The 18,295-nt window shown below is 41.8% G+C and overlaps 1 protein-coding gene across 11 annotated transcripts in view; it reads left to right on the forward strand.

Moving 5' to 3' along the window:
* Positions 1-18,295, forward strand: part of ABI3BP (ABI family member 3 binding protein) — a 465,661-nt gene that overhangs the window by 171,890 nt on the left and 275,476 nt on the right. For all 11 annotated transcript variants that reach the window (XM_077482512.1, XM_077482502.1, XM_077482506.1 and 8 more), the window contains exons 3-4: positions 9,572-9,631; positions 12,059-12,191. In XM_077482512.1, the coding sequence (XP_077338638.1) occupies positions 9,572-9,631; positions 12,059-12,191 (193 nt within the window). The remainder of the gene's footprint in view (positions 1-9,571; positions 9,632-12,058; positions 12,192-18,295) is intronic.

Here is an 18,295-nt window from a genome sequence, read left to right on the forward strand (position 1 = left end):
TGTCCTCACTGGATAGATTAATAGCAGCGGGAGCCAATGACTCCCGATGCTGTCAATTAAATCCAGTGACATGAGAGCGGGGGGGGGGCAGGGCCGAGTCCTGCTGTCTGTGTCAATGGACACAGCAGCGGGACTCGTGAACACGACTGCACGGATACCCCCAGGGAAAGCAGCTCTCCATGGGGGCACCCGATGAAGAGGAGGAGAGCGCCGCCGGGGCACCCCAGAAGAGAAGAGGATCGGGGTTGCTCTGTGCAAAACCCTTGCACAGAGCAGGTAAGTATAGCATCAGGCAAGTTGGAAATGTTTTGATAAATGTATGTTTTTCTAATCAATGATGGGAGGAACGTGCGAGAAATGTAATTGAAAAAAAATGCGCATGAGTACAAGAAAAAAGTGTTACTGGAAAGAAAAGAAAATTCCCAGCAACTAAAATTATTTTCTGTAGCAACATGAGGTGAAATTGAAGGATTGGCTGGTTGAATTTCAAAATCAATAGTGTCACCATCGGATCACAAAAAGCCCAAAATTTCTGATTTTCAAAGAAAATTTATAAAAAAATAAAAATTTTTTTTTATAAAATTTGACCCATGTATGGCCTGCATTAGACAGAGTGCAAATCAAAATATACAAGGTTAACTAGCAGAAGAGGGACTTCCTCCTAACAGCTGGGATCAGGTGGTGCTGATTAATGAAACCACTGGTGGACACTTGAACTATAGCTTTCTACCCAAGGAACCACAGTGCCACCAGCAGTTTAACCAATTTCTGCCTGCGCTTATTCATAAACTTTTGCTCTGTAAATTGACTGCTTTTTAAAGCCAAACAAAAAAAAAAGGGAGCGCACACATACAGTACATATACGGTACCTATATCATGGAGCCAAGTCTAATCTATGAAACTATGCAGGTGTAGCCCTCTTTTATTATTAAAGCGTTTGTTAACCTAAAAAAAAAATGTATCCTGTTCTCTTAAAGTATTTTATACAGCACAGCGCTTGTGCTGTGTAATTTGGCCCTCTGTAACACCTATACAACCTGGCTGATCCTGCCTTGCTATGTCTTCCCCCCTGTAAGCTGACCATGATTTATCATGGTTGCTGAGCCTTGACACCATGGTCAGTTTATGTGCCTCGGTCATCCACAGCTCTGCTGTCCTCCTCTGTCCTCTCTTCCTCCTCCCTCCCTGTCTGCTCCTGTGTCAGTGCCTGTCCCCTTCCCTCTTGCTGCTGAAGACTACCATCCTGTCTGTTTAATAATCGTATATGCCCCTGTGTCTCGGTTTTATAAAAATAAGCCGTTCTTTACCAGTTTTCAGAGCACTGATCGCCGCTCACGTGACCTGCTGCCTCTCTCCTTCTCTCCTTCTCTCCTCCTCCCCTCCTCCTCTCTTTCCGACTGACGTCAGCAGGGAATCCTCGGCCCTGCCAGCTACAGCTGTCAGACAGGAGAAAAGAGAGAGTCAGTGGGTCATGTGAACAGCGACCGGCGATCTGAAAACTGGTAAAGAATGGCTTATTTTTATAAAACACGGACACGGGGGCACATAGGATTAATAAGAACACAAATTGGTATAAAGTGCATTAAGTGGCTTAACAACCACTTTGAAGATGCCTCCAGTTGAATGTTAAAAATTGAAGTTGCAGGGGCCCTTGGGGATGATCACAATGCAGCATCTGTATTTTTTTCAGAGACCTGAAGACAAGTGTAGCAATAATGGGGAGATCCTACAACTGTTTTCCAACCAGCCCGGAACGCAGCTTCTCATAGGCAGAAACCATGGTGTGGCACTGGAATTCAGAGTCAGCCTACCTACTCTGCTCTTGAGTCCGTCCCTCTTTCCCTGACAATGGCAGTTGTGTATAGATGTGTTGGGTGGAATGTATGGCGAGGGACGTCAGGCTGATGAAAGTTATGGCGGCGCCGTCTTGATTTCTGTGGATGCAAGATACTGCTATCTAAATGTGACTGCAAGAGATAAATTCATTTTCACCTATGGTTTTATGGGTTGTACTATGAGCATTTGCTCTTCCTTAATATCTACCATAGGTGATGCTGGTGTGGCAAGATATTGGAACCTATGATAGCAGTTCCATCAATGGAAGTCATATCTTATGATGTATGGCTGTGTGTCAGTTGAGCTCATATGATCTTTTGTTTGAGATCCAATCTTTTTGGTAAGAAATGTGTATGTCATGGTAGCGTAGATATCCTCATAACACTGGCTCTTCTTTGGATTTACATTGGACTGTGATTATTTTGATTGTCACATACAGAGACTTTCTTTCACTTTGGTGGGCTTTATTGAATACCTTTCCTTATTCACTTGTGGACTGTTTGATATTTATTGTAGAAGGATAGCACACCTTTTTTTGAGTCATATTATTTATATTATTTATTCTGGTATAGCTTGTGTGCAGCTGTAATTTTGTCATATTTTTTACACACTAAGCACAATATTTCTTGTTTTTAATGAATTCCCCTTTTAATACCTAAGGACATGTGAACCTCAGCTATTGCATCCTTTCTTACAGGGGCATACCAACAGATCAAGGGGTCTCGTAACAAAAATTTGATGCAGCCCCTCTGTGAAATCTCTCTGTGGTACCTAGCAGTGTCAATTAAACTTTAAGGAATTCTATGGTCACAGCATACACTTTTTTTCTTTTTTTCTTAACATCAGCATTTGAATAGTATTACAATTATTTTTGACAAAGCTATACCCTTACCTGAAAAAAACCTGTTTATGTTGTGATTGCTGCCTGTCTGCTGGCCATCTCTTTCCTCAACTTCCAGAATTCCTTGCAAGCTTTCCAGCTTCTCCTCTGCTGTTTACTTTCAATTTCTATGAACTACATATCCCAAGGGACTTTGCTCCCTGCAAGCACTGAGTTCTGTATTGGCTCAGCCTCCTCAAACTTCACCTCTTAGCATTTCTGTAGTTCAGAAGGCAGGCTCTGTGAATTCTGTGTCACAGCAGTGTCTACTCACATAGCATAGTGAATACATTTCACTGAATTTAAGAATATGTTAGATTCTTCACAAAGTACCGTATTTATCGGCGTATAACACGCGCCGGCCAATAACACGCACCCTCATTTTAAGAGGAAGTTTCAGGGAAAAAACATATTTTTTTAATTAACAACTTTGAAGCAAATTAAGGGTCAGTGCCCATCAATGCCCATCTGCAGCCTGATTAATGTCCTCAATGCAGCCCAAATATAGTCCTCATTGCAGCCAGATCAATGCATCAATACAGCCTGATTATTGTCCTCAATACAGCCTTAATGCCTTTTTATAAACTATCGTCATTTGCAGCCTCACCATCTCCCTCTCCAGCAGCCTGAATCAGAAAATCACTGAGCCGTCATCTCCTCTCCACTCTGCTCTCATGTCACACACACACACAGAGTTCCACCTCCGCCATCGGCATTGGACCAGCTCCTGTGATAGGCAGAACACTGATCCAATGCTGGTGGCAGAGGTGGGACTGTGTGTGTGTGTGACGTGAGAGCCAAGTGAAAACTGAGAAGCCGAGTGGAGAGGAGATGACAGCTTGGTGAAATATGCTGTCAGCGTATAACACGACCCCCTGATTTGCCCCTGATTTTCAGGGGAAAAAAGTTTGCATTATACGCCAATAAATACGGTAAGTTTACAAACTTCAATACTGCTTAGATTAATAGCAGTAGGCTAGAAATATTTAAAATACAATGTAGAAAGGAGAATATGATTTAGCATTTTGACCACAGATATGTTTTAATATAAAGTAGGCCTAAATAAAGGTAATGTAGCAAGGGAGCTGTTAGCATAGTAAGTTCACTATAAGCTGAGACAGTATGGAATGGGCAGCCTAATGTTTAGGACAGAATGGAAAAGGCAATGTATAGCTCAGGGTAGACACGTGCAATACGTTTCAGTCCGAATACAAATTTGGGGTTTGTATCTGAATCTCTGAATAAAATAGTAACTAATAGTAATGAATTTTGTTAAAATAATTTTATTTATTTGCTTTCTAACAAATTACAAATTTTCAGAACAATTAGAATTCGGATCAGTTGAAAAATGATCAACCAATTTGAATTCTGTGTGAAGAATAGCTGGTTGTGGGCCAGGAAGTGGCCACCATGTCTTTAACAACCAATGAGTCATCAGCCGTCAGCTGGCTGGTGGTTGTGGGGGTCTGCGGGCAGGGGGCTTATTGGAATTTTAACAAGGGGGCTCCCAGATCCTGGCCCCCCTCATGTGAATGAGTATGGGGTATATATTCACCAGAAATGTGTAAAAAGGGAATAAAGACACTAAGCATTTTTTCTCACAATTCCTTTATTAAGAAGATCCATGGTGTAGATCCATTGTACGCTGCCCGGCGCACCACCAAAAAAAGATAAACCCTCCTGCCTCATCGAACGTTTCCCGCTAAGTCACCCAATGATGTCAGTGGCTGATCCTGCCCCTCCCCCGCTCCCGCCACCGACTGAGGCATGTTGGGTCGATATCACAAGGGGACGTGTCCCTTAAGAAATGTTAGACAGAGAAGCAAGCAGTCCATGGGGAGCGTTCAACAAGGCCGGAGGTTTTCTTTTTTTTTTTGGGTTCGGTGGTGCAGCGGGTGGTATTGGGGGACATTTTTTAACCTACCTAGCAGTTTTCAGAGTGTGGGGCCGGATTAATTTTCATTACCAAAAGCGGTAACCCTGAGCCATGCTCGGGATTGCATCGCAGGCTGCAGTCAAAGTTGCTTACCTTGTCCCCAGGATCCTGTGATGTCTCCCCGCTGTTTGTGCGAGCCGTGTCCTCCACTCGATCTATCACAGTACTGGGCTCTGTTCCCTGCGAGCGCTGTGACGCACGGCGTCAAATTCAAAAAAGTGAAAAAAATTTACAGTACACTGTATCAAATTATTCCACATCCCTTTTCTCCCTAATACTTTGTCCAGTGCCGTGTTTGTATTTTTATATTATATATACAGTTCTTTCTGCCTGTAAACTTGAGAATGTCCATAGCAAGCAAAATCTGTCCCTTTTTGTCAAAAGTGGTTTTAGATTAGCTAGAAAACAGCGATAATAAATTAGAATCACTTGCAGAACTGAGCGATTGTGATTTGTGGGGATATTCGTCTTCAAACACTGAAAGTGACGACAGCGACAATTCTGCAACTGAGCAAATTTCTGTGTTTTTGATTTGATTATATTATTGAATACATTTTATTATTATTATTATATTATTATTTGGTATAATTATTTACAGCTATTTATTATATTATAATTTATGATTTCGTGTTTCAAACGTTATCATACCCGGGATGTCTACTAGACTCTTGTTTGGACAGATTTAAGTGTGTTTTTCCTAAGAATTACAGGCCTACAATATAAACCGCTAAATTTCCATGTGAAACAATGTACTGCTTTCAGCATCAAAAATCTGACATAAACAAACATACAGCCAGGGAGGTTATTAAAGGAATTATCAAAAACTTGTTTACTGTCTTTAGTCACTTTTTACACATTTTTGGTGAATGGGTAGGCCATACTCATTTACATGGTGGGATCTGGGGGGCCACTTGTTAAAGGGGACTAATATATACTGATAAGTCCCCTGTTCGCAGACCCCCACAACCATCGCCCTGGGTTGTCAGGAAGAGGCCCTTGTCCCCATCAACATGGGGACGAGGTGTTTTTGGGGTGGGGGGGCAGAACCCCTGCCCCAAAGCACCCATCCCCCCATGTTGAGGGCATGTGGCCTGGTATGGTTCAGGAGAGGGGGGCGGTCGCTCGTACCCTCCTTTCCTAGCCTGCCAGGTTGTGTGCTCGGACAAGGGTCTGGTATAGATTTCACAGGACCTGGTAGGGACTGGGGGGACCCCACACTGTTTTTTTTTCCTATTTTTTTTTAAATATGATTTGACTTGTTTTCTTTTTTCTTTAGAAATGTCATTTTTGCTGCAGCATGTTCTATGTATGCTACAGATGCTCCACTTTACATGCAGACTAAGGGGACTCCCAGGCACTATATTTAAAGGAATTTTTCATTTTTTATTTTTGGAATATATATTTTTTTATTTATTGTTTTTGGAATTTTATATTTCTGGCATTGTTTTGTTTAAATTTCAACTCACAGTTAATGACTCATCGATCATTAAGGAATTAAAATCGGTCGATCATTTTTCGAGCGATCCAAATTCCAATCATTCTAATGATTATTCATTAGAAAATGAATAAACATAACAATATTTTATGAAAACTAAATGAAATGTAATGAATTCTGAAACCACACTAAAGGAATTCTTAAACAAAACTAAATTAGTAACATAATGAATATATGGGAAATAAAACTATTTTTTTCCGTTCTGTACATTTCTATCTCAGGGTACAGAATGGCATTATGTGGAATATAGTGCAGAAAATCATATAGAATGAGGCAATGTGGAGTAGAGATTGTACAGCACAGCCTACAGAATGAGATGGCTTGGATTAGGGTATTACACAGTCAACGGAACTGAGATGTGTGGAATAGGGAATGTACAACACAACTCCATTGTACCATTTACTGTCTGCTGATAACTTCACTATGTATACTGGAATTAGGGACCACCCATCCCCCCTTGAAGGGGGCCCATCCACCAAACACAGATCCATCTATAGTATCCACAGGAAAAGTGGTTGAGTTATCTGCCTTGCAATATAACACTGCAGTTATGAAGACACTTACCTTTACTGTACTGCTTTGCTGTGTCACCACTATCTTCCTGCTACTTCTTTGTTGGGCATTGCTTCTCCTCTTCCTTTCAAATTCTACCTGGGAAAGAATTGAGCAGTAAATTCTGTCTACATAGTAAAGAAGGTGGAGTTTGGGGAGGCAGGGTCCTGCTGTGCCAGTCACAGCAAAGGGCATTGGGACTGTAAGAGTCACAGCCACAGTGTCTACGGTCTGTAAGAGGCTGTGGCAACACAGTATTTGTAGCCCTTTGTGAAGGAAGGTTGAATATAGCGTAACTGTGCCATGGTCTACTACAATACAGGAGGGGCTGGCCCTACTCATACATCTCCTGGTCCCTACCTGCCTTGAGTCCTCCGCTGCTTCCTTACATTCTACAATTTGGGTTCTGAGAGAGTAAAGAAAGTTTCTAGTATGGTCGACAACATGCATTTAAAGTGTAAGTTTTAGCCCAAACTTTTTTTTTTCATAGAGTAGGGGATTGTTAAAAGCCCCATAGGTTATATTTTCTGTTTCCATCATGTTGTGGAGATTTTCTTTCACGTCCTGTCATGGAGAAGGAAAAGAAAATAAATCTCTACTGTGACAGTGTCCTGTGACAGTGCTAGAAAATACAGGTATGACAACATTGCTTTTTTAATATTTGTGAAGGGAGAAGAGATCTTTTTTTCTACATTGTTGTTTCTGTATTTTTCATTATGATAATTTTTCAATAAATTGTTAATAGTCAATACTAGATCAATGTTATTTAAATAACTGATGGCTTGGGCTTCCTCATAGCTGGGGCTTTTTTTTGCTTTGGATTTGGTTGGGTTACTAAGACCACATCATAGTGCGGTGCAGAGTTGGTAGGTTCTTTCTTACTGGACTGATATTCCCAGAGTGGCTTTCTTACAATTATACATTTTTGTTCTACACATTTACTAAACATTTTGACTGTTGTTATGAGGTTTGAGTTGACATTCGTAGGTGAGTTGAATCTTCCGTTGGTTTCATATATCTCATAGTTAAGGTATTTTTTAAATAAATGTTTTTTTACTATGGAGTGCCCTGCCCCTGACTCATGCTTTATGAAGCAAAGTTTAAAAAAAAAAAAAATCCTTGCTTCATTCTACATATTGTAAACATATAAATAATCTGATAACAAGACAGAAACCTTGTTGGTGGGTGGGAAGAGAATTTTTGTTGGGAGATCTTACAGCTGGAGTCTTTCAAAGATAAAAGAAACCAGAGAGTAATTCAACCAGCTGACATCTCACAAAGAATAAAAATAAAAATAGTATTGGGGACCGAGCTTGCAACTTTCTTAGAAATGTATGTAAAGATTGTGCCATTATCAGTTTCAAGTATTCTTCTGTGCGTAAGATTAATAAAAGCTAGTGGTTTATGAATCATTGTATACATTCAGCTGCCAATCTCCAATTAACTAAACTCCCCATAAATACACAGAGACCATTATCTATGTAACAGAACTGAGAAAAAAAGTAGTTATTCTTTAAAGAGACCCTGTCACCAACTTTAAAAGATTATAGGTAAAAGCACAGAAAAATCAAAGATTTTAAATGTATACATTCAGACATTTTGCTTTCCATAAACATTTTTTTTATTTTTATTATTATTGACTTACAATGCGCCTCTAAACTTGTTAGAAAACGTAACTACTTCACAAATTCCCCAGCACAGAATCTTCCGTCCTTGCACAGAAAAGTCCTCTCCTCTTCTAGAAGTTTATTATCACTGTGGGGTTGATTTACTAAAACTGGAGAGTGCAAAATCTGGTACAACTCTGCATAGAAACCAATCAGCTTCCAGGTTTTCTTTTCAAAGCTTAATTGAACAAATTGAATTTAGAAGCTGATTGGCTACCATGCACAGCTGCACCAGATTTTGCACTCTGCAGTTTTAGTAAATCAACCCCCTCTAAATCTGTTGGAGCTGTTAACATACAGTGTTAATTTTAGTCTTAGGATTAAAATTGCATTATAGTTTTAGTCCTGTTTTAGTCATCTGCAATTGTTTTCGTTTTAATCGTATTTAGTCCACTAAATATCCCGTACATTTTAGTCTAATAAAATGTCCTACGTTTTAGTCGACTAAAATCTCCAGTACATTTCAGTAATTGAAATTTAGTTGTAGTCATAGTCTTTTGACTAAAATGGCATTTTAGTTTTAGTCTCATTTTTGCCTTTTGACTAAAAGGGCTTTTAGTTTTAGACGTATTTTAGTCATCTCAATTGTTATATGTTTTAGTCAACTAAAATGTTTTAGTTGACTAAATTAACACTGTTAACATCACATACAAGATGGCAACACCTAGCAGCAATCTCAGGGCTTTTGGATGTCCACATAAGGGAGGCAATGCAAGTAAGTAGCCTTTCTAAAATGTGTTAAATGCACATATTATCTTATGAGAGGATTGTTAAAATAAATGATAGTCTCTTTAACATCTGTGCGCATGGGCAGTTTGCCCTCAGGCCCTCTTATGAACTAACTCTGGAAGAGAGCTGGAGTGGAATATGCAAAAGTATTAAATACATTTGGCCTCTATTTGTGCATGTACATGCTATGGTAAAAAAGAAAACACATCTCAGAAGCTAAATCAAACAACACATATTGGTAATGATCAAGAAGTCAGTTTGCCATCCCATACAAGAAACCACATTTTTGTGCCCTCTATGACATATAGTTTAGGAATATTAAATAAAATGTATGTTTCATGTTTGTTTTTTCCTTTTCTACCTCACAAACTATTTGTTTAATGCAATTAAAAGTGATTAACTGAATTGAAATGTTTTTTTGAAAAACAATGTTGTGCACAGTTCATGCATTCTGTGATTTATTGTGTGTTTTTCAGAGGCAGAGGCAAGATATTTGATAGCTGTGAAGCCAAATGAAAATCAGAAGACTTGCAAAGGTAATACTTTTAAGACATACACATTGTCGCAAACAATATAGCCATAGTAAAAAATCAGTTATACAGCTGAAGGGCTTGATTTAACTTCCATGCTGCCACCATTTACACAATGATCTCATGCTTTGAAAGGGGTCTCTAAAAAAAGAGTAGTATTCTTCCCAAGGAAATATAGCCTGATGCTCAAGGGCACTGTACTTTTAGACACACCTAATGCCCAGGAGGGGCTGTTGGCATAAAGGTGGTTTAAGTGCAATCTGCATGTCTTTCAAAGGAGTGCAAGCAGAATAAAAGCCTCTGGGGAAGCAGATTACAACCCTCCGGGGAACTAGTAAAAGAAGTATTGTCCATTCCGTAGTTTATGTAAAGTTTAAGAATATTGCATCAGTGACCACATCTGGTACATAGGCAGTAATATTATGTGAATCCCAAATGGGTCACCCCCAAAAATACAAAAATGGCTGGAGTTCCATTAATTTCTGAAAAAGCTGTGCTTTATTTTAAGCTCCATTCTTAAGGAGTTTGTAATATGTTAGTAACTGCGTAGGTAAAAAACCAGGATCAGAATCACCAAGCCAGAGCATATACAGTGGGGAAAAAAGTATTTGATCCCCTGATTTTGTACATTTGCCCACTGACAAATCAAACGATCAGTCTATAATTTTAATGGTAGGTTTATTTTAACAGTGAGAGACAGAACAACAACAAAAATATCTAGAAATATCTAAAAAAGTTATTGATCTGCATTTTAATGAGTAAAATAAGTATTTGATCCCCTATCAATCAGCAAGATTTCTGGCTTCCAAGTGTCTTCTATACAGGAAATGAGCTGTGATTAGGAACACACTCTTAAAGTGCTCCTAATCTCAGCTTGTTACCTGTATAAAATACACCTGTTCATGGTAGCAATCAATCAATCAGATTCCAATCTCTCCACCATGGCCAAGACTAAAGAGCTGTCCAAGGATGTCAGGGAAAAGATTGTAGACCTACACAAGGCTGGAATGAGCTACAAGAGCAGCTTGGTGAGAGGGTGACAACAGTTGGTGCGATTGTTCGCAAATGGAAGAAACACAAAACAACTGTAACTCGCCCACAGGCTGGGGCTACATGCAAGATCTCACCTTGTGGACTTTCAATGATCATGAGAACGGTGAGGAATCAGCCGAGAACTACACTGGATAATTTTGTCAATGATCCCAAGGCAGCTGGGACCATAGTCACCAAGAAAACAATTGGTGACGCACTACGCCATGAAGGACTGAAATTCTGCAGTGCCTGCAAGGTTCCCCTCCCTCAAGAAAGCGCATGTACAGGCCCATCTGAATGATTCAGATGAACTGGGTGAAAGTGTTGTGGTCAGATGAGACCAAAATCAAGCTCTTTGGCATCAAATCAACTCGCCATGTTTGGAGAAGGAGGAATGCTGCCTATGACCCCAAGAACACCATCCCCACCGTCAAACATGGAGGTGGAAACACATTTTGCTTTGGGTTGTTTTTATGCTAAGGGGACAGGACAACTTCACTGCATCAAAGGGATGATGGATGGGGCAATGTATCGTCAAATATTGGGTGAGAACCTCCTTCCTGTAGCCAGGGCATTGAAATTGGGTCGTGGATGTGTATTCCAGCATGACAATTACCCAAAACACAAAGCCAAGGTAACAAAGAAGTGGCTCAAGAAGAAGAACATTAAGGTCCTGGAGTGATCTAGCCAGACTCCAGACCCTAATCCCATAGAAAATATGTGGCCAGAGCTGAAGGTTCGAGTTACCAAACGTTAGCCTTAAAACCTTAATGACTTGCAGAGGATCTGCAAAGAGGAGTGGGACAAAACCCCTCTCAAGATGTGTGCAAACCTGGTGGCCAACTACAAAAAATGTTTGACCTCTGTGATTGCTAACAAGGGTTTTGCCACCAAGTACTAAGTCCTGCTTTGCAAAGAGGAGTCAAATACTTATTTTACTTATTAAAATGCAAATCATTTTATAACTTTTTTGAAATGCATTTTTCTGGATTTTGTTGTTGTTATTCTGTCTCTCACCTTTAAAATAAACCTACCATCAAAATTATAGACTGATCATTTCTTTGTCAGTGGGCAAAAATAAGCAGGGGATCAAATACTTTTTTTCCCCCTCACTGTACCTTAAAATGAGTCAGCAATGACGTTACCCTATTTTTATTCTCCAAGGTTTACTTTAAGCAATCCACAACAAAAATATTCTATTCTTGATAATATATCAAGTGTAATTCCCTGGAGAAACCCAACTAAATTTGAAAAACTATGTTATGCTATTGTTATACTACTATACCAGATGAAAATGTGCTTTTACTATAATTTTAACTATTTACTGTCTTCACTGCACTTATTCAATTTTCCCGACTTAATTTAAGATGAGGACTAACTTGCTCCTTTTTGTTCACCCAGATAAGAATTCATCTCAGAAACCTCTTCAACTTGTCATTGGCACTTTGACACCTACATCTGTGTATCTCTCATGGGGAATTCTTATAAATCCACAAATTGACTGGTCTGCTCTCAGCAAATGCCCAAATGACAGGTAAATATGCTTAAATTGGCCATGCCTGCGGGTGCTGGACAATGTACAGCACTTGTGTGGTAAACTGTCATATACATAACCTCAAACATGTACAACTGTTAGCAGCTGGAACATGTCTATCTGGAATGTGGACATTCACAGCTCAACATATAGCTGGAAGATTTCTAATGCCGACCTTTTAGGATTTTCAGATAAAATATGAAAGGGCCCTAACTGCATAAACAGAGTAAACTTAGAGGCTGAATTACTTAATGTTTGGCATGTGAACCTCTCTCCTACTGAGGTGGACAACCAATTGCTTTGACAAAGCATGGCATTGAGATCTGTTGTTATTACTGTTAGTTTTTTAACCAGTTAAAGAGGAGCTCCAGGCTCTGTCAGAAAAAGTTGCTGCTGCCATTTTGGGTAAGGAAAAACTGGTAGTGAAACCTTGCGGCTTCACAGTAGGTTTCCTACTGCACATGCGCGAAACACACTGCACATTGTGAATGGCTCGGTGATGGGGGACAGAACTTTTGGATGACTTTGCCACAGCAAAGTCACCTGGAAGTGGGAGTGGATACCTGTCAAAACAAGGTACACACTCCCTCTCCCACCTGAAAGCTGCCAAATGTGGCAGCGGAGAGGGAGAGGAGGCAAATAAGCGGAGATTCCCCTTTTGGGTGGAGCTACACTTTAAATAAGCTTTATCCTGGCTACACACCAGTATATTTTATATTACATTTTATTTACCAATGGCTCTCTAGCTAAAAATGTCTATATGACTGGTATATTTTAGATTGAACTGTAAAGGTCCCTTACACTAAAAATCTGCTAGTAATAAAGCTTAACTATCTGACAGATCAAATCTGCAACACAATCTGACTGTATATGGCAATTCAAGAGATGTGAGTCCCACTTTGCTTTGTCCTTCACATTACTAAAATAATGAGGAAAAATCTGGATTACAAAATCCTATGTTGTTTGTAAAGACCACAGAAAGGCCCAGACAGCAGCCCCCTTACTCAAATGCTGTACAGTATGTCCAGTGTGTTACCGTATTACAAATTGTTTTAAACCATGTGCAATATTTGTAAGTTCTCTAACACAGTGTTTCTCAACTCCAGTCCTCAAGGCGCCCCAACAGGTCATGTTTTCAGGATTTCCCTCAGATGAAACGGCTGTGGTAATTACTAAGGCAGTGAAACTGATAAAAATCACATGTGCAAAATAATCAAAATCCTGAAAACATGACCTGTTGGGGCGCCTTGAGGACTGGAGTTGAGAAACACTGCTCTAACATACATAGAACATGCAAAATACTTCAGTAAAACTTTGTTGCTGCTCTTGTAGTGATTTAAAAAAACAACTGACATTGTTAAAGATAGTAGAATTTTGCGAAGGAAATGTTCCCTTTTTTATTATGAGCTTGAAAAATGTATGTCACTTTCATCCCTGTAGGAGTTTATAAGTGAATGTCACTACCGCAGCAATACAGACACGCACATTACCTGATTTTGGGGAAGACAGCTGAATTTCAGTGTGCATTCAGAGTTTTTCTATCTTACATTTTGTCCATTACAGATATAATAGTGTTTAGGAATTTTGGAAACTCTTCCCTAAACACCTCTATCACTGCTGGTGTCCTCAACAATGCTTGTATCATACACCCATCATCACTATATCTATTATTATTTCTTTTCATGCAAATGTTCCCTATATATGTTTTTTAGACTAGTATTAGGTCATTTTACAGTTTTTTCTCCATGGCCATTATGGTCTTGATTGTAATATGAACATTTATGTAGTTTAGATCCTGCAAATATAGATAATGGCTGGGTCTGCTGTACAACAACAACTAAAGCCGCGTACACACGTAGCGGTATGTCCGACGTACTTAGTCTGGCGGACTTCCCGCCAGACTGTCCGTCGGACTTTCCGAAGGGGCTACTTGCCCACACACGGCACTTTTTGAGCGGACTAATACGGCGTACTAAGTCCGCCGTACTATCCTCCCTACTTTTGAAATGAACGGACTCGCCCACACACGCAGAGGAAAGTCCGCTCATTTCGAGCACGTCTCCAGGTAGGCGGGGCCCACAAGGGAGACATCGCTGGCCCCGCCGCCTGGTATGGACTTAAAGGGGAACCCCAACGCCGAAAAAAATCGGCGTGGGGGTACCCCCCAAGTCCACAACAGGCCCTTGTCCGAGCACGCTACCCAGCCGGCCAGGAAAGGGGGGCGAGCGAGCGCCCCCCCTCCTGAGCCGTACCAGGCCGTGTGCCCTCAACATGGGGGGTGCCTTAGGGAAAGAGGGGCCGCACGGCCCCCCCACCCCAAAGCACCTTGTCCCCATGTTGATGAGGACAAGGGCCTCTTCCCGACAACCCTGGCCGTTGGTTGTCGGGGTCTGCGGGCGGGGGGCTTATCGAAATCCGGGAGCCCCCTTTAATAAGGGGGCCCCCGGATAACGGCCCCCACCCTATGTGAATGAGTATGGGGTACAATGTACCCCTACCCATTCACCTGTAAAATAAAAGTACAGCTCCGGGGGTCTTCCGTCTTCAGGGGTCTTCTCGCCGGACTCCTCCGCTATCTTCTTGTAGCTCTTTTGCTAGCGGAGGAGTCTGGCTTTCTTCCTCGCCGCCGGCCTCTTCTTCCGACTTCGGGGGTCTTGTCCCCCTCTTCGGTTCTTCTGTCGGGCCACCGCGCCTTCTTATAGCTCTTTTACAGGCGGTGGCCCGGTCTTCTGTCGCCGCCGCCACCTTCCGTTCTTCTTCTTCTTCTCCAGGAGATTTTGACTCGACGATCTCTCCGGCCGCAATGCCAGGGACGCGCTGCGCTGCCACTTATATAGGGACAAGGGGCGGTGTCACATGGGTTTATGTCACATGGGTTGGTGTCACATGGTGACCCCGCCCCTTACGATGTCACAGTCCCGGAGGATGCTGGGACTGTCGCCATGTGACATCAACCCATATGACATAAACCCATGTGACACCGCCCCTTGTCCCTATATAAGTGGCAGCGCAGCGCGTCCCTGGCATTGCGGCCGGAGAGATCGTCGAGTCAACATCTCCTGGAGAAGAAGAAGAAGAAGAAGAACGGAAGGCGGCGGCAGCGGCGGCAGAAGAACCGAAGAGGGGGACAAGACCCCTGAAGTCAGAAGAAGAGGCCGACGGCGAGGAAGAAAGCCGGACTCCTCCGCTAGCAAAAGAGCTACAAGAAGATAGCGGAGGAGTCCGGCGAGAAGACCCCCGAAGACAGAAGACCCCCGGAGCTGTGCAATAAAGTATTTTATCTCGTGTGGTGTGTTTTTTTTTTGTACTTTTTTCACAGGTGAATGGGTAGGGGTACATTGTACCCCATACTCATTCACATAGGGTGGGGGGCTGGTATCCGGGGGCCCCCTTATTAAAGGGGGCTCCCGGATTCCGATAAGCCCCCCACCCGCAGACCCCGACAACCAACGATCAGGGTTGTCGGGAAGAGGCCCTTGTCCTCATCAACATGGGGACAAGGTGCTTTGGGGTGGGGGGGCCGCGCAGCCCCCCTTCCCCAAGGCACCCCCCAGGTTGAGGGCACGCGGCCTGGTACGGCTCAGGAGAGGGGGCGTTCGCTCGCTCCCCCTTTCCTGGACGGCCGGGTAGCGTGCTCGTACAAGGGTCTGTTGTGGACTTGGGGGGGACCCCCACAACAAATTTTTTCGGCGTTGAGGTTCCCCTTTAAGTCCATACCAGGCGGCAGGGCCAGCGACGTCTCCTTCGCGGGCCCCGCCTACCTGGAGACCCGCTCGAAATGAGCGGACTTTTCTCCGGGCGGGAAAAGTCCGCTCATTTCAAAAGTGCGGCGAGTCCGGCGGGAAGATTGGAGTGCAACACTGCATTCTAAGTCCGCCGTACTTTCGGGTCAAAAAAGTATGCTGGAGGCTACACACGGGGGGATTGTCTGGCGGACTTGAGTTTGCCGGACTTTTCCAGCTGCTTGTTTGATCGTGTGTATGCGGCATAATGCCGCGTACACACGACCAGACTTTCCAGCAGAAAAGGTCAGATGGAATCATTCCCTTGGATATTCCAATCGTGTGTGGAATAATCCGATCATTTTTCTTTAAAAAATTCAGACAGACCTAGAAATAGAACATGCTTTAAATCCAATTTCTATCGGGAAAACCATTAGTCTGTATGCTGGTCCAACGGACCAATTACAACACAAGGGCAGGTATTGGTTACTGAACTTCCTTTTCTAGTCCCGTCGTATGCCAAAACTAACAGACTTTGGTCCGATTGCGTGTGGGCAAGTCCATTCAGCCGTAACTCCGTCAGAACTCCATTGGGAAGACCGTCAAAGCTTATTCTGATGGAAAGTCTGATCGTGTGTACACGGCATAAATTGTTAGTTACTTACATTTAACTGGACTTTTATTATATAGAACAAGTCCAGTTTATTATGGCTGTTGTAGAATTCAGTCAAGATGACTTATCTTGAGGTGAACATACTTAATGTGATTGTAGCCATATTAGTGCAATTGTGACAGAGAAAATGAAGTACTGTCCGTGATACTTTTTTTATTTGCACTAACATACAATTTTTCAGGACAAGCTTTCGGGGTATGTCCCCTTCTTCAAGGTCCAAGGTTCATGGACCTTGAAGAAGGGGATATACCCCTTCTATGTTAGTGCAAATAAAAAAAGTATCACGGACAGTACTCCATTTTCTCTTAAGGTGAACAGAAAGATATTCAATAAAACCTAAACGTTGATGGAATGCCCACTAGATGTTCTGTGACAAAGATTTTTATACAGAGTAGAATGCACATATATGATTGGCCACCTGGCATAATACAAAATAGACAGAACACATTTCTAAAGAAGCCACATTATGCATAATAATTAGGTCAGGAGCAAGATAAACAAGATAGCCTATGACCGGTTATCAGATGTAAATGACAATAAAACAGTTACAGGTTACTCTGTAAATTACCACAAGAAGTAATGGAGAGTTCATGACACAAAAGTGAACTATTGCATAACTCAGGCTTATTTTATATTAATTTATTTGATATTTAGGTTCACTTGTTTATCATTTCCTACTTTATTTTCATGAGCAAATATTTAATAATCATTCACACACAACAATCATGCCTTTCCTGAGTTTCCGGAGAGAAGAGGGAAATGGTCACAATGTCAATGCTTATCAGCCCATGTGAAAGTTAGAATAGGTGATATACTGTATACATAGATACAGGGCCGTCTTTAATACTGATTGGACCCCCCCCCCCCCCCACCATGCAGTTTTGCTCTCCACCTGCTCTGAGACATACAATAAATAGCAGCTAGACTTAAAATCAGTTTACTTTATCAGATCAGGCAGCAATTGCGATTGGTTACCAGCAGTTACAGCATATCATTACTGCTTAATGACTGGTTGCTAGAGGTTACAGCACACATTACGGCTCACTGATTAGTTGCTAGAGGTTACAGCAAATTATTTCTGCTTTTTAATTGGTTACTAGAGATTACTGTAAAGTAATACTGCTCACTGATTGGTTGCTGGAAGTTACAGCACATCATCTCCTCACTGCAGGGGAGCATGATACACATATGAATGCCACCTTTATTTACATATCAATGTTGCCGGCCGCATCAATTTACTTAGTAATGCCGCCACTATTTACATAGGAATGCCGGTTATTTACATGTAAATACGGGGTTTGCATATGAGTCATCTGTACACAACAATAGGGCAGAGCTGGGCAGCATTAGTACCATCACTTCACACTGAGATATCAGGACACCGCACAGGATTAAAACTTCAAGGGACTTTACACTGGGATAGTTGGCAAGTATGAGGCAGCTGCTTTGTGCCCCACAACAAGGACAGGGCCCAGGGCAGCTGCCCCTTTTGCCCTGCCTTAAAGACAGCCCTGCATAGATACCATCTATATCTTGTTTTATTTTTGTCAAGGGCTGTTGAGTGGTGACAGAGGAAAGGAGGGGGCATAATCTTCCTGGTTCTTCCATATATACACTACTGTGCAAAGGTTTTAGAGGTGTGTGAAAAAAATGCTATAAATGAAGAATGTTTTCAGAAATAGAAGTGTTAATAGTTTATTTTGTATCTG

The sequence above is a fragment of the Lithobates pipiens genome, unplaced genomic scaffold (assembly GCF_037356315.1).
Source record: "Lithobates pipiens isolate NorthernLeopardFrog02 unplaced genomic scaffold, aLitPip1_a1.2 Scaffold_16, whole genome shotgun sequence".
NCBI classification, from domain to species: Eukaryota; Metazoa; Chordata; class Amphibia; order Anura; family Ranidae; genus Lithobates; species Lithobates pipiens.